The following is a 24,556-nucleotide window of genomic DNA, read 5'->3' as shown; positions in this document are numbered from 1 at the left end:
GTTGTAATGGTTACAATTGGATAGGTACTACTAGTGCCTGCATTTCCCCTCATGGTCTAAGCTGCACTGTGACCTTATCTCCAGTTCACCAGCAACAGACTCACATTCCTGCTCAGCACCCCATCCACCAGCAGCAATTAGGTAAGTTTCCCCTCTGGTTAGTATAAATGTTTCCCTGAGTCAAAGGAAGTAATAGGCACCCCTCTGGAACTCTTTCTTGGAAGTGGAGGCACCCCAGCCATGGTCTTTAAGGCTATGGCTAGCCTTCTTCACCTGACCCCATCCCCTCACACTTGGAGCTGCAATCCTACAGTTTCCTTAGGCTAAACCAGGCTATTGTGTCTCTTCCTGCCCTTTTCTCCCATCTTCCCCACAAAGCAGAAATGGCAGAGCAGAGCACAGAGCACAGAGCACAGGACACAAAACAGAACACAAAGCACAGAACACAGAGCAGAGCACAGAACACAGAGCACAGAACACAGCAGAGAGCAGAACACAGAACACAAAGCAGAGCACACAACACAGAACAGAGCACAGGGAACAGAACAGAGCACAGAGCACAGAACACAGAACAGAGCACAGGGTACAGAACACAGAACAGAGCACAGAAGAGAGCACAGAGCAGAGCACAGAACACAGAACAGAGCACAGGGCACAGAACCGAGCACAGAACATAAAACAGAGCACAGAGCACAGAGCAGAGCACAGAGCACAGAAGAGAGCACAGAACACAGAACACAGAACACAGAACAGAGCACAGAACACAGAACACAGAACACAGAGCACAGAACACAGAACAGAGCACAGAACAGAGCACAGGGCACAGAACAGAGCACAGAATATAAAACAGAGCACAGAGCAGAGCACAGAACACAGAACAGAGCACAGGGCACAGAACAGAGCACAGAGCATAAAACAGAGCACAGAACACAGAACAGAGCACAGGGCACAGAACAGAGCACAGAGCATAAAACAGAGCACAGAGCACAGAGCAGAGCACAGAGCACAGAAGAGAGCACAGAACACAGAACACAGAGCACAGAACACAGAACAGAGCACAGAACACAGAACACAGAGCACAGAACACAGAACAGAGCACAGAAAAGAGCACAGAGCACAGAACATAGCACAGAGCAGAGCACAGAACACAGAACACACAACAGAGAACAGCACAGAACACACAACAGAGAACAGATCACAGAACACAGAGCACAGAGCACAGAACACAGAAGAGAGCACAGAGCAGAACACAGAGCACAGAACACAGAGCACAGAACAGAGCACAGAGCACAGAACACAGCACAGAGCACAGAACACAGAACAGAGCACAGAGCAGAACACAGAGCAGAGCACAAAACACAGAACAGAGCACAGAACACAGCACAGAGCACAGAACACAGAACAGAGCACAGAAGAGAGCACAGAGCACAGAACAGAACACAGAACAGATCACAGGGCACAGAACAAAGCACAGAGCACAGAGCAGAGCACAGAACACAGAACAGAGCACAGAGTACAGAGCAGGACACAGAGCAGAGCACAGAACACAGAACAGAGCACAAAACATAGAACACAGAACACAGCACAGAACATAGAACACAGAGCACAGAGCAGAACACAGAGCACAGCAGAGAGCACAGCCCAGAGCACAGAACAGAACACAGAACAGAGCACAGAGCACAGAAAAGAGCACAGAACACAGAACAGAGCACAGAACACAGAACAAAGCACAGGGCACAGAACAGAGCACAGAACACAGAACAGTGCACAGGGCACAGAACAGAGCACAGAGCACAGAACAGAGCACAGAGCACAGAACAGAGCACAGGACACAGAGCACAGAACAGAGCACAGAACACAGAGCACAGAGCACAGAACACAGAGCACAGAAGAGAGCACAGGGCACAGAACAGAGCACAGAGCACAGAACACAGAACAGAGCACAGAGCACAGAAGAGAGCACAGAGCACAGAACACAGAACAGAGCACAGAGCACAGAGCAGAGCACAGAACACAGAGCACAGAGAAGAGCACAGAGCACAGAGTAGAACACAGAGCACAGAGCAGAACACAGAGCACAGAGCAGAGCACAAAACACAGAACAGAGCACAGAAAAGAGCACAGAGCAGAACACAGAGCACAGAGCAGAGCACAAAACACAGAACAGAGCACAGAACACAGAACAGAGCACAGAGCACAGAAGAGAGCACAGAGCACAGAACACAGAACAGAACACAGAACAGATCACAGGGCACAGAACAGAGCACAGAGCACAGAGCAGGACACAGAGCACAGAGCACAGAACAGAGCACAGAGCACAGAGCAGAGCACAGAACACAGAACAGAGCACAGAGCACAGAAGAGAGCACAGAGCAGAACACAGAGCACAGAGCAGAGCACAAAACACAGAACAGAGCACAGAGCACAGAACACAGAACAGAGCACAGAGCACAGAACACAGAACAGAGTACAGAACACAGAACAGAGCACAGAGCACAGAAGAGAGCACAGAGCACAGAACACAGAACAGATCACAGGGCACAGAACAGAGCACAGAGCAGAGCACAGAACACAGAACAGAGCACAGAGCACAGAGCAGGACACAGAGCACAGAGCACAGAACAGAGCACAGAGCAGAGCACAGAACACAGAACAGAGCACAGAGCACAGAACAGAGCACAGAGCAAAACACAGAGCAGAGCACAAAACACAGAACAGAGCACAGAACACAGAACAGAGCACAGAACACAGAACACAGAACAGAGCACAGAAGAGAGCACAGAACACAGAACAGATCACAGGGCACAGAACAGAGCACAGAGCACAGAGCAGAGCACAGAACACAGAACAGAGCACAGAGCACAGAGCAGAGCACAGAACACAGAACAGAGCACAGAGCACAGAACACAGAACAGAGTACAGAACACAGAACAGAGCACAGAGCACAGAAGAGAGCACAGAGCACAGAACACAGAACAGATCACAGGGCACAGAACAGAGCACAGAGCAGAGCACAGAACACAGAACAGAGCACAGAGCACAGAGCAGGACACAGAGCACAGAGCACAGAACAGAGCACAGAGCAGAGCACAGAACACAGAACAGAGCACAGAACAGAGCACAGAGCAGAGCACAGAACACAGAACAGAGCACAGAGCACAGAACAGAGCACAGAGCAGAACACAGAACAGAGCACAAAACACAGAACAGAACACAGAACAGAGCACAGAACACAGAACACAGAACAGAGCACAGAAGAGAGCACAGAACAGAACACAGAACAGATCACAGGGCACAGAACAGAGCACAGAGCACAGAGCAGAGCACAGAACACAGAACAGAGCACAGAGCAGAGCACAGAACACAGAACAGAGCACAGAGCACAGAGCAGGACACAGAGCAGAGCACAGAACACAGAACAGAGCACAGAACATAGAACACAGAGCACAGAGCAGAACACAGAACAGAGCAGAGCACAGAGCACAGCAGAGAACACAGAGCACAGCAGAGAGCACAGCCCAGAGCACAGAGCACAGAACATAGAGCACAGAGCAGAGCACAGAACAGAGTACAGAGTACAGAACACAGCCCAGAACACAGAACAGAGCAATCAACAGCTTTTGCCAGAGCAGAACTGAGGGAATGGAGCTGTAGCACTTCTGTTGGGAAAGCCTTCCCTTCAGCAGATCTGGCCGGTCTTCACAAGGCCATCCTTAAAATGGTAAATTATGAAAAATCCAAGAGGTCATCCAAGACAAACATGATAACCCATCTCAATTACTAGACCACCTTACAAAGGCCCTCTTACAATGTAGCTATCTGGATTCCGAGAAAGCAACTCCCAATGACCTACTTCTTCTCCCAGTTTCCCTGATATTAGGGCCAATCTTAAATGTCTAGAGAAAGGACCCCTGACTCCACAGGCAGAAGTCTTAGCAATGGCCTTTAAGGTATAACATGGGAGAGATGAAAGACTCTGAAAACAAAAATACCTGGTGCTAGTGAAGGCCTTTCAACTGGTCATAGCAACTGTCCAGGCTCCTTGGCGTCCCAAAGCCTGAGAACCTTTGAGTTCCTGTTTCAAAAGCAGTCAGGAGGTTCACTGAGCCTGGGCCTGTCTGATCCCTTATAAATCATCCAGACTATGTCCAAGGTGCCATCAAGGGCAATGGAGTGTTGACTGCCCCCATGATCCTCATGGTGTGGGGATATCAAGCCTAAATGGCCCTTCAGCCGACCTCCTAGGTCACGGCCATGGACTACTGACCACTGCCATCTCTCACTGGGAGCCTCAGGTAGACATCACAGTATCAGGGCAATCTCTTTCTGGACCCTGGGGCCACCTATTAAGTCCTGACAGTTTTAGAGACCTACATCTTCTTGTTCCCCTACTGTCAGGGTAGGGTGATGACTTTATCAGCCTCATCAAATATATCATCCAGGCTCAATACCCACACTCCCTCTACAGCCTCAGGGGACTTAAGCCTCTTATCTCTGACCTCTTAAGCTTCTTCGACCTTTCCTTGCCCCCTTTCCCTTGGAGCTACCCGCACTCTCTCTCTCTCCTAGTGCCCTCCTGGGCCTATGTTTCAACTTTCCTTGCCTTCCAAAAGGAGCTGCCTGCTAAGTCCCACAGCTTAAACCCTTCTGGGCCTCTGTGAACTTGTCCCTCTTGCCTCAGTTCCATCCTGGAACTCTCACTATGCCACTGGCTTCTCTATGCCCTCCTGGGCTTCTCTTGTGCCTCTCAGCTCCCATTTGGAGCTTATACAAACTCCCTCCAGCAGAGTTTGTTTTCAGCGGAGTTCATTTTGTGACCCTTCCTCTTCCTCCACTAACTCAAATTTTATTAAAGCCTCACTCTGTTACTACAAACAGAAGAGAGTGGAGGCCTTTGTCTCTTCCACAGGGAGGGATGCTTCTCTGTCAACCAGTCAGGTACAGTAAAAGACAAGATTAGACAACTCTAGATGGATCTCCAAAAATGTAAAGACAGCCTGAGGCCAGTGGCTCACTGACAGTCCAATATGGAATTGGACACTACCCTTCTCAACCCCCTTCTCCTTTTCTTAATCCTGTGAGTCAAACCCTGCTTTATAAACTTGTCTAGATTTTTTCAATAACAGATTCAAAAGATTTCTAACCAGACTTTTAATCAGTTGCTATTAAAGGATTACTGGCCCCCAGCTACAGAGCCAGAGGCCAGTGACTCCCGATTATACCTATGGTGAAAATCAAATTTGCCCAAAGGACTTCGATGCCCCTACTCAGCAGGAAGTAGTTTAAGAACATCACCCCTCTTTCCAGTGACCTGTTTATCAATAATAGGTGGGGGAGAGGATGTAAGCCCCTCAAACCACATGAGTGGCCAGGCCCATCCCCCAAGGACCTACACTGCCAGGTTCCAGCCACAGAACACTCTAATTGCTGGACCCAGCCCCCATCCTACAGAGTAAAAAGACAAATCTCTGGACATGAAATCCCACTAATCTCCAGCCTGGAAAGCTCCACCCTAAAAAGTTCCACCTCCCCCACTCCCCGAGAAACTCTATATAAGCCTTGTATCCTGTCAAGTTGTATCCTCTCACTTGAGGAGAGGCAGCCATCTGTTATGGAATATCATTTTAAGGTGTGTTACTTTTGTTTATGTTGCATTTGTTAACTCTGAAGCTGTGTTACTGTGCCTGTCTAAAACACATGATGGTCTAATAAATGGCCAACAGCAAAGCAGGAGAAAGGATAGGCGGGGCTGGCAGGCAGAGAGACCATACAGAAGAAATCTGGGAGAGAAAAGGATTGAGAGGAGGAGGAGGATGCAAGGGGCCAGCCACCCAGCTACACAGCAAGCCACTGAGTAAGAGGAAGATTTACATAAGCAAGAGAATGGGAAAAACCCAGAGGAAAAAGGTAGATGGGATAATAATTTAAGGAAAGCTGGCAAGAAATAAGCCAAGCTAAAGCCAGGCATTTAAAAGTAAGAATAAACCTTCGTGAGTGATTTATTTGGGAGCTGGGTGGAGGGTCCCTAAAGAGACAAAGAGAAAAAACAACCAACATCAGCCACCCTCCTGGTTTTTTCCCTCCCAATAAATCTCATGTGATGTTTGTTGTGCTATGTGACTTTGTGGTATTCCCTGACTCTGACTGCCAGGATACATTTTCATCCAAGCTGTAATGCTTACAATTGGACTGGTTTTTAACCCAGCCCCACAAACAAAAGCACTCATAACAGATGCTTGCTCATAAAGTTTATTGACAACTGTTTGGTCCCAAAACACAAACAGCACTTGAACCACGGGGGGTGGGGGGGGTGGGGGGGTGTTCAAACAAAATAGTTAAGAAAAACATCTTGTCCCCCAAGCCTGATCAAAAGAAACAGTGCAGGATGGGAAAGGGAATTTTGGTGATAACTTTTTTCTTTTTTAACAGATAAATCTAATCTGGTACATCTTTCTAGCCAGAAAGAGTGTCTCATCATCTCCATGTGCATCATCATCTAAGCATCATCATTTAAGCCTCTGGATAAAGAAGGAGTGATTGGACTGGTCACTGTGGGCACATCACAGACTCAATGCACTTTCACTGAATTTTCACATCTTTAAACAGCAATGGTTAGTTACACTCATCCCAGAAGCATGGGCAACTCCAGCAAATGGCAAAGAAATATCCATTCACTGTACACAACTACTCTTTGTTGCCCACAGAACAAACTGACCTTTGAGATGGCTCCAAGTGACTTTAGTGACACCTGGTGTTTTCAAAGTCCATAATCCCTTCTACGCTTGCAAACCTTAAGTCTAAGCAAGCAAGCTTATCCTTAGGATGTCTGTGAATAAGGCAACTCATGTTCTCAACACTATTACATTGCTTAAAAGCCTCAGAGAAATTGCACACGTGCCATCTTACTTCCTATGTACTAATCTGTAGAGGAAGTGCCACGAGGCCTTGAAGAGGAAGTGCCTGCAGGCTTTGCACAGTGTGGCAAGCCTGCAGAGCACTTCCAGTGCAGCTCCATTTTGGGCAGGTCATGTGCTGAGAACTGGGAATCACTGGCTTCATTTAAAAGATTTTGGCAACAAAAATCCAACTGGTAAAAATATCCCTCTAGTGCCTTTAATTTTGTGACATTTTTTCAAAATGCTGGCTATGGAATAAAAATCCATTTTCTGGCTTTCTAGAAAAAACCAAATATAAACATTTCCCACCAAAGAAACCATCTAACTAGTGGAAGACTGTGTGCCAACAGGTTCTTTCTGCTCTATGAATGGATCTGCCTTTTTTGCCCAACAAATACAATCCATTGTAAATGTCAGGTCTCTCCAGCAGGAGTGAGAGGCCACTCATGAGCGGACACCTCAGGCACTCAGAGAGAAAGTCATTCCACAGGGTGGTGTCTACAAAGGCTGGCTTTTCCTAAATGCCAACATCAGACACCACAAAAAAACAAAAACAAAAAACGATCCCAAATGTGCTTCCAATAGTGAGAAGTAACAGAAAAACCAGACATTATTAAAAGATGACAAGATGAACTAACATGGACACACATCGTCACATGGAGAACTTCCCAGCTTTACAGCCAACTTTAAAGTCACAAAAACAAAAGGTTAGGTTGATTAATCTTGGCCTTCACATTACAGATAGAACTTCAGTCTCTTCCTATAGTGGAAATAGTATCAAACCCACTCTTTTTGAAGCACCCTGCCACTCAGCTGATTTACAATCTATGCGTTTGATGCATAGTTAATCAGACTCTTTGCAACACCATCTCTCAACACATTAGTAATGTGTGCCATCATTCAAACACTGACTTTAAATTCATGACACCGAGACCATCTCCTTTCCTTAACTTGATCCTTAGCAAACTGGGACAGACAGAGAAAGGAAGCGTGAAACAACTTTACAGAAAGCTCCTAAATGGAATCCCTAAATGGAAACATTTAAAAATTGAGATGAAGCCATATTGGTCAACCACAGACATAGTTAAATAAAAAACAAGGCACACCAACAAGTCACCTGGAAACCAGGAACCTTCCTATGTCAGTCTGAAAATGGCCCTCCTGCCGCTCACTCATTCCCCAGTGTGTGACCCACAGGCTCACAGACATGCTTGGCTTTTCCAACAACCACAACAACATTTGCTTAAGCAAAAGACAGAGATTGCTCAATGGGAGTTAAGCCACTTTCTGCTGAGTGATCAACCGCTGCTTACTCCCTCCCACCCACATTTCACAATAGTTTAGAAACATTTGGTAAATATATTATGGATTCCTTAACGAAGGCCAGAGTTCTTTTGAATTATTGAGAGAAATAAAGGGAAAAAAAGTTCATCTGAAAGTTCAAAAGGAACATTGCCCTATGGACCATCTATAAAAGTGGCTTCTGGGGTCAAGACAGAAAATGAGGTTTTTAAGCCCATTTCTGTGTGTAGAGTCAGCCCCCCCCACCCCATCCTAACTTGATTCTGTATTTAAATGGGAGTTAAAGCTTAGTTATAGGTGCAAAAGAAAAGTTGGCTGCCAATCTGACTCTTTTTTTGGGCTGCTTTTTGGCTGGGCTTTCCACTGTGTCCTTGCTGAACAGTGGTGTGGGGGCTTCCAAGGAAGGACTGGGAGGAGCAGGGGCAGATGCTGGGCTGCAAGGTGAGCAGGAGTCACAGGGCAGTGTCCCCCCCTCCTTCACTGGTACTGGAATTTCAGTTTTTTCTTCTTGGTTTAAAACTACAATTCCTAGAAAGACAGAAAAGTAAATAGATTTAGTTCTAGGTCTCATAAGAAGCACTGGTTTTCAGTCCATCTGTATTTAAAAAACAAAAACAAGCTTATAAAACCCTACCAGAACCAGATGTGATAGGTAGCTTGCTATTCCAGCCCTCAGGAAACTGAGGCAGGATTATCACAGTACCAGGTCAGCCTTGGCTACACATCAAGATATTGTCTAAAAACACAACAAAACAAGCTAGTCGTGGTGGCACACACCTTTGATCGCAGCGCTCTGGAGGCAGAGGCAGGCAGATCTCTGAGTCTGCGGCCAGCCTGGTCTACAGAGCGAGTTCCAGGACAGCCAGAGATACAAAGAGAAACCCTGTCTCAAAACAAACAAACAAACAAACAAACAAACTAACTAACTAACTAACAAAACAAACCAACAACCAAAATGTCACATTTATGTCACAATTTAGATATTAGCTACATGGTCAATAGTATGTCACAAAAAGTCAAATATTTATAAATGACAGATCACCTCTCTTTGGATTACAAATTTTAGATAGGTCATATTTGACTACCTATCAAAGGTTAGTTTTTCTTCCTCAGACTCTTTGCTTCTTCATTTCTTTGTTTGGTGACCAAAGACTCATAGGCCTCACGTGAACTTTCTGAGGCAGCAGGGACCTTCGTGTGAGTGAGCACCTGCCCATTCTTACAGAGGCCACATGCTCACCATGGTGTTGACACCAGGGACAAGAGGAGAGCCACATGGAACCATGGCTACTTTAGAAGGTCAGCTGTCTTAGAGCACATGTAACCCACATATGTTTGAGAAAGACAGACCACTGTGCCTTAGATGCCTTCTGTGTGTAGCAACGGACCCCTGATGCCAATGACACAGGCCAAGTGATGGTGACAGAGCCCCAGCTTCTCCTCAGGAGATGGGCAGAGAACTGTGTTCCTTAGGTTCTAGCTCTCCTCTGTCACAAGCATTTGGAAGAGCTCCTGTGTACATGTGCCAGAGCCCATGAAGAAGCAACTCTCCAGCTCTGCCACCCCCAATCCCTCATTTCAAAGAAGCACCGTGAGCCTGTGCTCTTACTATCTTTCCAAGCAAACACTCTCCAGGCCCTGTCTAGGGTCACAAGTGTCAAACCCTGCCTTAAAAAGACTATGGACAGTGGAAGCCTAGAGTAGAGAAGAAAGTATGGGCAGGAAAAGGAACAGTCAGAATACAGTGACAAAGAGGGGAAAGTGAATGGTCTCGAAGAGCAGCTGGGACTCCTCAAAGAAGGCAGAATGACAGACCGACAAGAGGCCTTAGTCACTTAACCTGTGGAGGTGGAGGCCCCACTGCTTGCATAGTCAGAGTTCCAGTGTCCATTAGCCCCAACACCTGACACCAGGCTAGCACTAAGTTAGGATGTTAAGAAGTCAGCTTTCAGGCAGGCATGATGGCACACACCTTGAATCCTCACACTCAGGAGGCAGAGGCAGGTGGATCTCTGTGAGTTCAAAGCCAGCCTGGTATACAGAGTGAGTTCCAGGACAGTCAGAATTACAGTGAGACCCTATCTTGAAAAAACCCAAAACCAAAACAACAATAACAACAACAAAAAGGCCAGTCAGCTTTCTTGGCTTTCAGGTCACAGGATATACTCTAGGGCCTCAAACCATAGGTACCTTGCTCAGACCAGCTTCCTAAAGCCCTAGTATCCACTGGACCCAAAGCAAAGGCTTGTGTAGGAGGTGACAGTTGTTGCCTAAGGAGCAGCTGAACCTCAGATATGGTGGGAAGGCCAGAAGTCCCAGACGACCTGAGATAGGACTCACTACTCAAAGGCTGTTCCACAGCCTGGTGACACTGGCCCCCAACTTCAGATTATACTTGATATATAAGTTAAATTTATTAGTCAAAACCCCAACAAGGAAAGGAAGAGTCTGAATAATCAGCACAAGTACTTTTATACCTGAAACTGTGTCATTTTTCCCTTTGTCCATCAGACACCTTCTACACTGGCATCATAGGTCATTTGCTAAACCCACAGACAAGTGACCAGCATACACGGTGTGACCTACCCAGAGGCTCTTGAGGGTATTCCTCAAACTGAATGAGATCTGTGGCTTGCAGGATGACGGGATCTGGTCTTAGTTGAGGGGATGGCAGGCATGAAGGGACAGGAGCACAGAGGAGGTCAACAGGGGAGCTGTTGGTCAGGTGCAGGAGCTCCTGCTCCATCTGGCTGGGCCCTGCACAGAGAAGGCAGGCGGCTACATTCAGCACAGGCACAAAGGTCTGCTCCTGCAGCTTTCTTCAGCCCCAGAAATCAGCATGAAGTACTCAAGCACTCGTTATGTGTGTATATAATATATATATAATAAATGAAAACAAGGCCATTATCAGAATACTCCTGGAAAACAGTATCTGCTGAAGACTTGTGTTCTTAAGAACACTGGTCTCTGAAGAGGCCCAAAAAAGAAGAGCCTTTGGAAGAGAAACCAAACTGCCGAGGATTGGGGCAGCAGAAGGAGCCAGGGCCAAGAAGCTTCAACAATGTCAGATGCTGGAAATAGCTTTTCTCAAAGCACAAGGCACAGTAATCCTTCTATCTACTCGTGATGTTGTGTGAAGACCCCTCTTACATTTAATGATGGAGTTCAAGTATATAGGATGCTGGAGTGGCTTCTGTGATACAGAGCTGGCTCTACATAAAGCCTGTGACTCAGTAGTTACCTGGAGGAGCACTTTTGGACTACTGTATGTCACGCCCCATGTCAGGTCCCTGAGCCCTTTTCCTCATGAGGCATGTGTGCTGTGTCCTTTCCACATCTAGTCTAGCAATGACCCAGCTCTGCATAGCCCACCAACCTTGGTACCTACTCACCCTGACCAGGCTTTAGCAGAACTCTATTAGACTATCAGCACAAGTTTAGCCTTCCTGGCACTCTGTCCCCAGGTCTTTGAGGCTAGGCTTTCTTTCCTTCTATCACCACAGTTTTAAACAGTTATTTAGTAAACATCAAAAAACACCTGAATTGGGATACTCTTTAAGGATCTTACTTAGCCAATCACTCAATACTACCACATATAGACCTGTTAAACTACACACCAAATTGCACTAGGAAAAAAAATTAATGTTTAGGTCTAGAGAGATGGCTCATCAGTTAAAAGCACGTTGCTCTTGCAAAGAACCTGGATTTGGTTCCCAGAACCCACATAGTGGCTCACAACCATCCATAATTCCTGTTCCAGGAGATCCAATGCCCTCTTCTGACCTCCTCAGCCACCAGGCAGGCGTACACATGGTTCACAGATACATGCAGGCAAAACACTCATACACATAAAAATGAAATACATCTAATTTTTTATGAATGCTTAACCTAATGAAATTGCCCACTGTCCTCTTTCCTCCAAGTATCTCACCCCAAGCCTCCTCCTGGAACTTTAAGGCTTTACCTACTTTGTTGCTTTTCCTCTAGTACCCAGTACCTGTTCTGAGCTGGAGTTCTGATGCTATTCGAGATTCCGAGACCTCCAGGATCTGTCTGCTAACTGCAGGCTGGTCTTCATGACTGGCAGGGAACAGGCCAAGGGAGCTTAGCTGGTCTAGAAGAAAAGATCACCCATCAGTGAGAAAGGTCAGTAAGAGAATCCCAATTGAGTCAAGAGAGGGGAATGGGGGCTTACTTACTTTTCATGTCATTTTTTAACACTACAATTCTCTTATAACCATGTCCCTTTATCCAGACGACCTGTGTAAAGACATACATCTGGTTAAGCAGTAGAAAAGGAGGCGAAAGTACACTAACATTCAGGTGAGTGGGGCTTCTGGTACCTGCTTCTCACATACCAGAATCAGAACTCAGTAAATGCCAACAACTTTTCTATGTCCTTTCTTTAGCTTCACAGATAGCAGAGGATAGAAACACCCTCCCTGTGCCCCCAGAAAAAGCTGAGTAACCAGAATCACAAGACACAGTATAAAAAGTACTTATGACTCTTCAATAACGTCTACTGTAGTTTTGGGACTTAAATCCAGAAACTTCCCACATCAGAGTACTTACATTTCTAATAGAAACTGAACTCAACCTCAAAGGACAGCATCTCCCAGACTCTACAACTAACTGCTGATCCTGACAGTAAAACAGCAGCCCTGACCTGGTGGTACTGCTCTCCACCTTCAGTCAGGTCAGGGTGGGAGTAAGCTTTGGTTCCCAGGGATCTCTACCTTAGATCTATCACCAAATCCCTGTCTTCAGCTTCCAGGCATTCTTCTACTGTTTCATCAGAGGCCGAGCACCCTATGTCTCAAATGCTTGGAATCAGAGGGGTTTTGGATTTGGGAGTATTTGCATATACCTAATGAGATAATTTGTGGTCTGGGTACATTTAAACTAGAAATTCATCTATTATCTCATAAGCACTGTATACACATAGCCTGAAGGCACTTTAGATGTATTTTCCCTTGTTTTTATAGTAAAAAAAAAAGTGTTCTGACTGCAATTCATCACAGGTGGTCAGGGTAGACTGTCCACTGTGGTGTCATGTTGCTTCCAGAATTTTTGGAATATTTTGGGTTTTAGAATTTGACTACAGGTGCCCCCATGTGTTTCAACCCAGCTTCACCTCCTTCACCGATACCTTCTAGGGCCTTGGCATCAGTCAGGACCCTGCATAAGTTCCCTCCTCCACTCCAATTTCTCTTAGTTCTTCTGTGGACAGCAGTGATGCTTTTCCAAAGGTAAAGCTAAGCTTTCCTGCCTTCCCCACAGCAAAGGGAAGCTCTTACCTGGAGGAGCAAGGCCCTTAGAACAGCTCCTACTCTAGCAGAGGCTCTAGCATTCTTGCATTTTTTCATTTCTATTTTTTGCAGTACTGAGAATCAACTCAAAGCCTTGCTGTAAGCCCACTGGAGTGGCCAGGCCCCTTCCATGAGGACCTCTAACTGCCAGGTTCCACCCACAGAATACTCTAACTTCCCTAACTGCTGGACTCTGCCCCCACACTGCGGGAGTGGCCAAGTCCCTCCCCCACCACCCCAGGACTTCTGCCAGGTTCCACCCACAGAATACTCTAACTGCCCTAACTGCTGCCCCCCATCCTGCAGAGCAAAAAGCCCAATCTCTGGACATGAAATCCCACTGATCTCCACCCCGAAAAGTTCCACTCCCTTCTCAAGAAGCTCTGTATAAGCTCTCTACCCTGCTCAGTTTGCTGCTGTTTCTTGCTCAAGCAGAGGCAGCCATCCTCCTGGCTTTTTCCCTCCCATTAATCTCTTGTGTAAGGTTTGTTGTGTGGTGTGACTTTGTGGCATTCCTTGGCTTCTAGCTGCCAGGATACCTTTCCACCTAAGCTGCAATGCTTACACTTGCCATGCAGCTAAGCAAGCACTCTCACAATAGATTCTCTTCCTCTCACAGCTACTGGCTATTCATCTGTGAATGCCACCTTACCTACCACAACAACTTGTGCATATTCCTTGCCACATGGTAACTCAGACATCTGTGATGCTGCCCTTCCAGGATCCCTATGCTCAAGAAGTGGGCCCTGCCTGGGCCATTGTCCACCCTCACTGAGCAGTGAGGGGGACATAGCTATGCTGTTCTAGCCACACTCTACTTAGGACATCTGCTTAAGTGTCCTATCTGGTTATGTGACCACTGAGCACACTTCTAGGGAGGATGGCCTGCAACTTACCTGGCACACAGGAATAAAGGTTTAGAAAATCACTGAGAAACATTAAAGTCATTCATCTTATCTGGCAGCACTCTGATGGCACCTTACATCTCTGATCAGGAGTCAGCGATGGCTCTTCAGGAAGACACTTTCTCGGAAGCTGAGGAAAACACCTACCTGTGGGATGGCTCCCAATAGCTCCTCCACACTACTGAAGCCATATGTTTTGGGCTGCAGTGTTTCTCCAACATACTTGGTATAGGCCATGGAAAATTCATGAAGGAAAATCTGCTGGTAGTGATAGGTGTGAAGCAAAGACCGCACATTCTTTGCAAACAAGTATAGGCTTGTGAGCTTCACACACTCTTCTGCCTTATCATTTGTAAACACCTGGCCCAGAAGAGAGAGAAGGATTAGAAACTTCCTGAGTGACCACCTCTGTCCCCTCTGGTTGAAGGCCTTCTGCCAAGAACACTCTAAAGGCCCCAAATCAACTTGGTTTCTAGGAGGGGCTCACAAAAGGGTCTCCCAGGGCCCTAGGAGGGGTTCATGGCAAGGCCTTCCAGAGAGGCTAAACAACCCAGGGCAACTTTGATTTCTCTGCAGTGTAATCCTGTCAAGTTTGAAGAAACTGTATGAGCAAGGAAGGAAAGCAGGGAACCTGCAATCCCAAAGCAAGCAGACAGGAAAGATGAGACAATCTCAATAGACACACACAGTGGCTGTGGCCACTAGCTCTCATCTTCCAGAAATAATGTGAGGCTGAACAATGGTGGCTATCCTTGCAAACACACACAAAACTCCTGTGTCTTCTGGTACCCAGCTTTTGAAACTACATGTGGAGACTGCAAAAAAACTAGCAGTATAAAAATGTTTCTGAATCCCAACAATCAAAAATTAGTTGGAAAGCCAAACTCATAATGAACCCAAGGTGTTTCCACAGCACTTCTCCACACTGTATCACACACTAAGCGTTACACATGCTGTCCTGCCATGCAACACCAACAAATGCTGCCTGAATGACCTCAGTCAGATTTGCATCTACAGTATGCTATTAATGTAGCGTTTTTACTGCTCACTCCAACCTGCTATTATTTAACTCTGAAAAACACCAAAGATGCTCTAGGTCCTACAGTTTCAAGATTCAGCCAAGATTCTTTTACATGAAAACAAACAAGTACATCCATCTCAATATGCAAATCTCTGTTCTTCTTTTGTAAATGGTAAAACTGTATGCATACCAATCAGTTATTCTCCAGTTCCATGTGCTCCAAAGCCTTTTTCTGATTTCTGTGGGCACCAGGCATGCATTTGGTGCACATACATAAATGCAAGCAAAACATTCATACACATAAATCAATCTAACAGTAAATAAATAAATACAAATTTTTAAAAAAGAAAAGAGGCCATGAATGTGAGAGAGAGCTAGAAGGGGGTGTATGAGAGGGGATGGGAGAGGAAATGGAAGGGGGAAATGATGTGATTATATTTTAATTTCAAAAGATAAAAAATTACTAAAAGAGGTGGGCAATGGTGGTACACGCTTTTAATCCCAGCACTTGGGAGGCAGAGGCAGGCAGATCTCTGTGAGTTCAAGGCCAGCCTGGTCTACAGAGTGAGTTCTAGGACAGCCAAGGCTACATAGAGAAACCCTGTCTCGGAGGGAAAATAAAATTACTAAAAGAAAGAAAAATGGCCAGCCAATTTCGGAACCTCCAGTGTTCCTCCAGCTCTACACATACTAATGCAGACCTAACAGGATTCCAGAAGAGCTGGGCTGAGAAGCTTCCAACATGATGGGTCTAAAGACCCATTCACACATGTACCTCCACTAAGTAAGGCAGACTCTTCAGTAGCTCAGTCAAGGTCATGAATCCATATTCACAGGGGTTAAGAGGAGTACTGTGGGTGGTTTCGTAATGTCTCCTGAGTTCATCAACAGAAAGATAGGTATCTTCTTCCCAAGACATCAACAACACCAGCAACTGGGCAGTGAGAGACCGCAGAGACTTCTTGTTGATCAGCTGGATCTGTTTGCCAGACTTCAGATCAGCAACCTAAAGAAAGGAGAATGCAAACCCAGTTCAGATCATCTCATTCTGACAAGACCAATAGAGGCTCTTACACACAACAGAGTGAGTGGGTTTCTTTGTGACAGCAACCAACACTTGGAACGAGACTGGAGCAGAAACTGCTTTCACCCTCCTACAGTTCAACCCATAAGCCCAAACTCCACCCATTCATCTTTCATGCAGTATTTGGAAGACACTGTTGTGGTTCTCTGCTTCTGTGTTCTTTCTTTCTTGCTGTTTTCCCCAAAGACAGACAGGATCTTGTGTCTTACATCATCAGTGTGCGCTGGCGACTATGTGAGCACAGTGTGGTCACACAATCTGAGCCTTAAAAAAGCCAGATGCAGGTCCCCCTCCTCTGCTCCCCCCCCTCACCATCTTTCTCTCTTTCCTCCCCAGGCCTGGTCCTTTTATTCCTCCCCACTTCCTAATAAAGTTCTCTGTAACGAGGTAGAGTAGTTGTGGCCATGGCTTGTGACCTTTCCACAGCGCCACTTACCACTCATTTCATTGGTGCCTTAGACTCAGATAGGACATTCTGCCTGCTCTGTGTCCAGGGCTGAGCGTTGTCAGAAACCTATACCGAAGACCTGTGACTGCCTGCTCAGCTTTTTTCATTTGCCCAGCCACCGGACCGCTCTGCACACACCACACATACCATCAAGATTGGTGAGTTTCCCTACCGTTTCCCACAACTGCAGCCTGAGCTATATTCCTCGCACCGGATCCCCGGGGGTTCCTCGGGCTGCGCTTGCATCAACTCATTCTCTCCCTTGATGAAGGTCAATGCTGTCGGACCCCCTGGGGGTCCTCGTGCTGCATATGCTCCCAGCCCTTACTCCTCTCTTGATGAAGCGGGAAGTAACCTGAGCTGACTCATAGATCCTTCTCCAACCTCGGGGTTGACTAGGACTGGAGTCTGATCCTGTTTCTTTAATTTTTTATTTTTCTCTCTCGGCGCTGCAGCCATGGGACATAGGGGCTTCCTTCTCATGGTTCCATTCCTCCTCTGACAAATGCCTTAAATATCCCCAGATACCATTAAATTTGGCTGCTTGAACCCTGATATTTCACAGGAATCATCTAACTTCTGCCAGCAAACAGGCAAATGAAAAGAGTTACCTTATCCCCAAGCTTTCTACCGAAGCTCTGAACCCTTCTCCCTCCCATTTCTGATTCTTTCTCTGCCATGTGCAACCACTTCTGTCTATCTGACTTCCGCTCCACTCTCCAGTATTGGGCGGGCATCTTCTGCCCAACCCTGGCTCTCACCTTAACTCACCTTAACTCCTCCCACTTGTTCTCAAGCTGCCCTGAGAAGCACAGATGGGTCTGAAAGCAGGCTAGGATGCAGGCAAATAAGTTTATGGTCAGGACCCACAAGGGGATCACAGTAATCAAGATGGATGGCTCTTTAGCCAGAGATCAGTTTACACCCTGCCTCCTGGCAGGTCTTCCTAAAGCTGTCCTCAAGCCAGCAGACATCAAGAAGAAAAAAAAAATTCAAGACACAGAATAAAATCTGTCTCTTGTCTTCCAGACCTCCCCGACACAAGGGCTAAAACTTAAGCATCTGGAGAGCAAGGCTCCTGACCCCACAGGTGGAAGTTTCAGCTGTGGTATTTAAGGTATACCAGGGGAGAGATGAAAAAGCCTGAGAACAGAATTACCAAGTGCTGGCACACGCTGTCCAACTGGCTTCCAAAAGCTGCTGGGTCCCTGTTTTAAGTGCAGGGGGGAAAAAAAAAGGAGGCCATACGGGCTAGTACGTGCCCTGCCAGGCCATCAATTGAGCCTTGTTCAAAGTGCTGCCTAGAAAGACAACCGGTCAGCTGACTGCACCCAGGCACCAAGGGACATGGGAGCATCAAGCTAAGACCTCCAGCAGACCTCTAGGCTTGGCCACAGGCTCGCTTGCAGGGAACCCAGAACGCAGCATGGAAGCGATCTATTTCCTTCCTTCTGGACAACAGAGCCACTAACCCAGTCCTGGGAGTTTTGGGGTCTCACCTCTCCTCGTTTCCCTATTGTTGGGGTAGGGAGGACAGCCTTAGATTTAATTGTACTTTCAGGGTTAAATGGGAAAAGGTTTTCCAGCTAAGGTAGGAGCTTTCATTTCATTGCTCCCTCCATGTGCCTCACTCCAGACCTGTCAGCAGTGCTTCTTCTCCTCATGCACACAGACAGGACACTGATCTCTGCCTTGTCCCTAATTCCAGAAGAATGAGGTCTCACCCCACAAGCGTTTCTCTTCCTGGTTCCCTCTCCTAATTAACTGCTCAGCTAATGGTTACAGGACCACCACAGAACTGGAGTCCAGGGATCATCAAGTAAGAAACTGTAACAGTTAAAAGGTATTTATTTACACCCCCACACCCAAAAGTATCTGGGCTCTAAAAAAAAAAAAAACCAATATAACCATGTATTACTTACTGTTAAATGCTCTCAACAATTTATCACTTGTGTCTCCTGGATGCTAAACTAGTAAAGGAAACAGGTGCCTTAAAATAATCTGTCTCTGATAAAGCTTATCTCAGGTTAAAACAAATTTTTAAATGTTCCAATCTCTCTGTCTCTCTTGTTAACACTAACCAACACAAGCAGAGTACTAAACACTACAATGGTCACTAATTTTCTCATAGCTGCTTCTTAATATGTTCAAAACTTTTCCCAAGCTCCAGAAACCAGCTTAAGTCCATCTGGACAGGTCAGATCTACTTCAGATAAGTGCCAAACGCAAACTCCCCTGGTTTGGGAACACTCTAAAGAAAATAAAAATACTGATTCTTTTTTTCCTAAATTTTCTCTGTCTTACCAGCATCCTGTCAGACACAAAAGCAGCCAGAGTGTGAAGCCAAGAGGGATGAATAGCTCCGAGGCAGCAGGACAGCCCACCATCCCAGGACTCCTACCCCCGCAAGAGTCAACTGATGCCCACCAAGTCAGCTGGAAGCAGTTTTTCTCAGAGAAACGACGCCCCTATTCCTATTCAAAGCCCCTTGCTTTTTTATAACAAGCAAAACGTCTGGAATGTTAGAATTCTGCCCTTACTCCAGCTACACATGCGCAGTTCAGGGTCTTGCATCTTATGTCATCAGTGTGCGCTGGCAACTACTGCACGTGGCATGGTCATGTAATCTGTGCCTTAAAAAAGCTGGACAAAGACCCCCACCCTCACTCTGCTCTGCTCCCTCCCGCCCCCACTCCTCTCTTTCCTCCCCAGGCCTGGTCTTTTTATTCCCCCTCCCCTTCCTCCTAATAAAGTTCTCTGTAACTAGGTAGTCGTGGCCATGGCTCGTGATCTTTCCACACGGTAACCAGCGCCGCCGCCAGCACCGTTTATCATTCATTTCAGAACTGACATGCCTTAGCCAAGCTAGTGACTAGGCTTGGTGACCACAAGGAGAACTGCACTTTTCTGAGGCCCTACAACTAATTTTAAAGCTGGCATTTTCATCTGCTATGTATCTAGTTGATCATTTCAGATTCTCAAGGAGACAAAGAACTTAAGGGAAGGAACCTGTAAAAGATATATGGCATCGTCTGGGCACCAAATACCAAGGCAAAGACAAGTGCTTGGTGACTGAGAGAGATCACTGGCCTTCAGATGCAGGACCTGCCATAAACCTTAACTGCAGGTAGTAGAGCTCTGTGCACTTGTACCACCAGCCAGTGGATCCAGTCTTCTCCCTTAGGCTTCTTCCCCATTGGCTTTGCTTTCTCTTCAAGAACCAAAGGGCTCATCACCTACATTAAGACCCGAGGGATCACATGCTTGTCCTCTTTAGGACTCTTGACTCAGCCCATCATCAGCACATCTTTATTTTTCAGATGCACTCTGGACTGAGATAGGAACATAGTGCATTCAATTAGTCAGCAGACACAAGTCCAGAGGGTTCAAGTCACTGTCTTAGGATCCTAAACCAATTACCAATACTGCTGCTTTTTAAGAAAACCAAACAAAACTCTCTTTCTTTGATTCTGCTGAAACCCATCTCTCGATCTCAATCATCTAGGACATGGTTCAGAAGTAACAATGTTTGGAGCACACTCAAGGATCTTGTAGACAGCCTGGGAAGCTGTGCATAGCATTTCCCTCAAGCTCCCCATGAGGCTCCAGTGGGCAGCCAGGATTGCACTGGGTCTCTCACCTTTTCCTGCCTTTGCTACTTGAACCAAAACTCCCATTAATTAATCTTTGGCTCTGGTTCAGTCTTGATTGGGTTTTTGTGGTTTTGAAACAGGGTCTCATGTAGCCCAGACTGGCCTTTGCAGGAAGCCAAGAATAAGTCCTTCTCAACCCTTTAAGGAATGGAATCCACCTCAAGGTGGAGACATACCCTTAACTCTTCCCTCAGTTAAGAAAACGGCTGGAGAGATGGCTCATTGGTTAAGAGCACACTGTCTACTCTTCCAGAGAACCAGGTTTCAATTCCCAGCATGACAGATCACAACCATTTACAACTCCAGTCCCAGAGGATCCAAAGCCCTCTTCTGGCCTCTGTGGGCACTGCAAATACATGGTGCACACACATACATGCAAGCAAAACACCCATATACATAAAAAATAACAAACGTTCTTTAAAAACTGTTTATTCAGTTGTTCAAGAAAAAGACTCAGCTAAATGATGTGTGGGTTCATCATAAGACAAAGTACTTTTCCTTCCCAGAATTTCCAACCCCCACCCACAAGCCACCATGAGGCATGGCTATGTCTACCCACCTTTCAGTCTTGACTTGGAAAGCTCTATATTCCTTTTTCTCTTCCGTCTTTTCTTTTGGATGCAGCCAGAGCCTAGGAACATGTTCCCTGGTACTCTGAGCTTCCTTACACTTTCTGTAAAACTACCCTCCTTACCATGTGGCTGACCTCTGTGCCAGCTTTTCAAATAGTATGGCTTTGTCTCCTCTCTTTTCCACTCTTCTCTTCTAGGTACAGCAAAATTTACAGCCTGCCTACCTGGTTTTTCTTTTTTTAAACTCTAATTGACCTCAAGCTTCCATTTTGAGTCTGTTTTTAGATTTTTTTTCTTCAATAAGACTAAAAACCCCAAGAAGAAACTCAGATGTCCTATTCCTTGGGTATCAGTGCTGGCTCTGCCGGACTCCTCAGGGTTTCTGGCAATACTAATTGCCTGCCTTTTAATGATGTAACAAAGGAAAAGATGGACCTGTTCCCAAACCTCTAGACAGTACTACTTTCTTCAATCTCCCCTGTTTTCTCTCAAGTCTCAGTCCTTTTTTACTTGGTTCTGTTTCTCCTTGTATGCAGTACTGAGGACTGAACCCAGGGCTTTGCAAGCTGAGCAAGCTCTCTACTACTGAGCTGTAATTCCAGTCTTTTTATTTTTTTCAAAATCAGAGACAGAGTCTTGTTAAGTTGCCCAGGCTGGTCTTGAATTTCAAGTATTCCTGCTTTAGCCTCCTGAGGTCCTGGGATTATAGGCCAGGCTTCTGTTTCTCATGTTGCTGACCATCTCAGCACCAAGGGGCCACTAGTTCACTGGCATTCCTGTCAACAATTTAAGTTCTTCTGCCCCTAAGTCCTTTTTGTTGTGGTCATCTAGCCAGCTCTCACCATGAGCCCAGCCATCAGCTTCTGGACCTGCACCCGTGTGATATGCCAATGGTTGCTGTCTCTACCATCCATCTGTGAACATCAGCTCCCCATGTGCACAATGTTCCTCATCCTTGACTCCACACATCAGACCTTCTCTGAGTTCTTCTACCTTAAGCCTTGACTCCTCTTCTCTTTAAACAGCTACTGTAACCTTCCATTTAATGATAACATAGCACTCTTTTCCTGGTGACAAATGCCAGAATTAGTTTTACTAGGGCCGACCTAATAGCCCTCATTCTTGTGAAAGATTAAGGCAGTCCTTCCTTCTGGTCCACCTCCACCTCCTCATCATACTACCCAGAAGCCCTTTCTCACCTGTGTCTGCTCATTTCCCAGAAGCCCTTCTTGCCTGTGTCTGCTCATTTCTCAAGTCATCCTTCTTTGATACTCCCAAACACACTCAATTGCAGCACCTGAATATTAGCCCAGCTGCTCATTAGTTCCCTTCATCCCCTATATCTAGCTGCGGCCATCACGTTTTTCATCTCACAAGCAAGCTAGCCAAAAGCTGTGGCAAATCCTGCTGCCATCTTCCCTTGACATCTCATTGCTGACCCTACTCTAAGTGCTGTTCTCAGCAGCAAGCCAGTCACCTCCACCCACCTAAGTCTCATGGAATGCAACTGGCCAGTCCCCTTCTGTTTCCTCTAACCTATCAGCAATCAGTATATAACCAGATTCTCTCTGTGCCTCTGACTGATGGTGCCACCACTTCCTGCTTCCCTTTCCATTTCTTCCTCCTGGCAATTATTCCCTAGTCCTGTGCTATAGATGTTCTGGAAACTGTCCAGCTGCTCTACCTATAAGTGGGAAAGTCAGCTCAGCATAGGAGGGCAGGGAAGAGGAAGAAGGTGCCCTCTAAAAGGGTTTTGCAGCCATAAGGGTGCTGCAAGCCACAGGAAAACGTAATGAAATTCAGCTACTATCACAAAAGCTACTTCTCAAGCCATGGCTTAAGAAGCCTTGGTGGTATTTTAGCTTTTGTATGTATATTAGCTGGTTCTTACAGTGATTTTCTTGTAATGCTATGCATGCTTCCTAGAACTCCTAACAGTGTATTTATCTAAAATACCTATCAAGCATCCAAGGTCAAACAAAACAATACCTGTCTCCTAGGTCAGGCAATAGCTTTATTTCTTGTGCTATTTAGGGTGAGACCTTCCTTTCTTATATAACCTTACTAATAGATCCCTAACTTCTTACCTAACCACTTCTAGGAATGTAGATTGAGCACATAGATCCCCTTTTTGATATACTAACCCATCATTAGCACTCAGTTGACCTCCTCTTTTACCACTCCCATTTTGGGTTGTAAAAGAAAGCCTGGTGGTCACTGCCTGAGGAAAATTCTTACCTACCTTTATGACCCCATAAGAATTCAAGCCTGATGACCTTGCTCTGGCAGAGGATCGATATTGCTTGGGTTTATACCTCAGACACTTGAGAGGACTCAGAGGTATAAGGAGATGAAGAGGAAGAAAGGAGTAGAGAACTTGAGGATGGAGAATGGAGAGGGCAAAGGAGGATTTTTGATCAGAGAGTACGTGTGGATGGGATGGAAGATGAGGAAGAGCCAGACTGGGAAGTACTAGCTGGGTAAGAACGAGATGAGAAGGACCAAGATGAGGCAGAAGTAAGACTAGAGAAATCAGGCAAGAAAGGAGCTAGGCATGAGAATAGAACTAAAGCTGTGTTGATAGGATTTTATCTCAGAGGAATAAAGTAGACGGACAAAGAGCTTGGTGTACTTAGATTCATTTTCCAAAAATAATTTTCACTGTTTGTAGTTTCTCTCTTGAGTCCCTGGGAAGTATAATATTAAGGCTGATCCTTTTAATATTATACAAGACAAAGGCAATTCTAAGCTTGTGCTTATTCTTAAGATGACCCCTAAATGAGTCAGGATCCATGGAAGATACATGATACAGTTTCCCAGGAATCTTGGAAACGAAGAACTCTCTGGAAGGATTCAACTACCTGAGCATACACACCCTAGGGTAAAAAGTGACCTTGTCAAGTTCAGAATGGTCATAAATAAAGATATAAAAGGAAGACCATGAATCTAAAGTATCAAATCAAGCTACCTTGTATTACCTAGTAAGGCACACAGCTGTGACACACAGAGTACAGAAATGCTGCAGTACACACAACACCCCATGTGGACTATGACACAGCCTACTCAGTAGAAGGACATCGGCTTACCTTTACAACATGGCAGAGCTTTTGTGTCAAAGCAGAGACTGAGCTGACATTGTAGTCTTGAAGACGAAATGTATAGCCAAAAGTTTTAGCATATTCTGTAAGCAGATCTGTCATCATAAGGCAGTTATCTTTTTGGGACCGTAGAAGCTTAACAAACTGGGCAGCTAGAGCTTTGAATCGCTCCACTTCGGTCAAAGTCAGGATTTTCTCTTCTCCACATTCCAACACCTTAAAAAACACATAGGGAGAAAGGAGGAGTTTGAATACATGATTGTATGTG

The 24,556-nt window shown here is 45.9% G+C and overlaps 1 protein-coding gene across 3 annotated transcripts in view; it reads right to left on the bottom strand.

Annotated features, from left to right (window-relative positions):
* Positions 1-6,305: 6,305 nt before the first annotated feature.
* The window catches only part of Marf1 (meiosis regulator and mRNA stability factor 1), a 49,889-nt gene continuing 31,638 nt past the window's right edge, over positions 6,306-24,556 (bottom strand). For all 3 annotated transcript variants that reach the window (XM_059269942.1, XM_059269943.1, XM_059269944.1), the window contains 7 exons: positions 24,277-24,504; positions 16,209-16,439; positions 14,560-14,772; positions 12,398-12,458; positions 12,196-12,312; positions 10,785-10,955; positions 6,306-8,726 (listed from right to left, as the gene is read on the bottom strand). In XM_059269942.1, the coding sequence (XP_059125925.1) occupies positions 8,479-8,726; positions 10,785-10,955; positions 12,196-12,312; positions 12,398-12,458; positions 14,560-14,772; positions 16,209-16,439; positions 24,277-24,504 (1,269 nt within the window). In that variant the 3' untranslated portion in view covers positions 6,306-8,478. The remainder of the gene's footprint in view (positions 8,727-10,784; positions 10,956-12,195; positions 12,313-12,397; positions 12,459-14,559; positions 14,773-16,208; positions 16,440-24,276; positions 24,505-24,556) is intronic.

This window comes from Peromyscus eremicus, chromosome 8a, assembly GCF_949786415.1.
Source record: "Peromyscus eremicus chromosome 8a, PerEre_H2_v1, whole genome shotgun sequence".
Taxonomy (NCBI): Eukaryota; Metazoa; Chordata; class Mammalia; order Rodentia; family Cricetidae; genus Peromyscus; species Peromyscus eremicus.
Note: the sequence above shows the minus strand (reverse complement) of the source record. Positions and strands in the feature narration are given on the sequence as shown.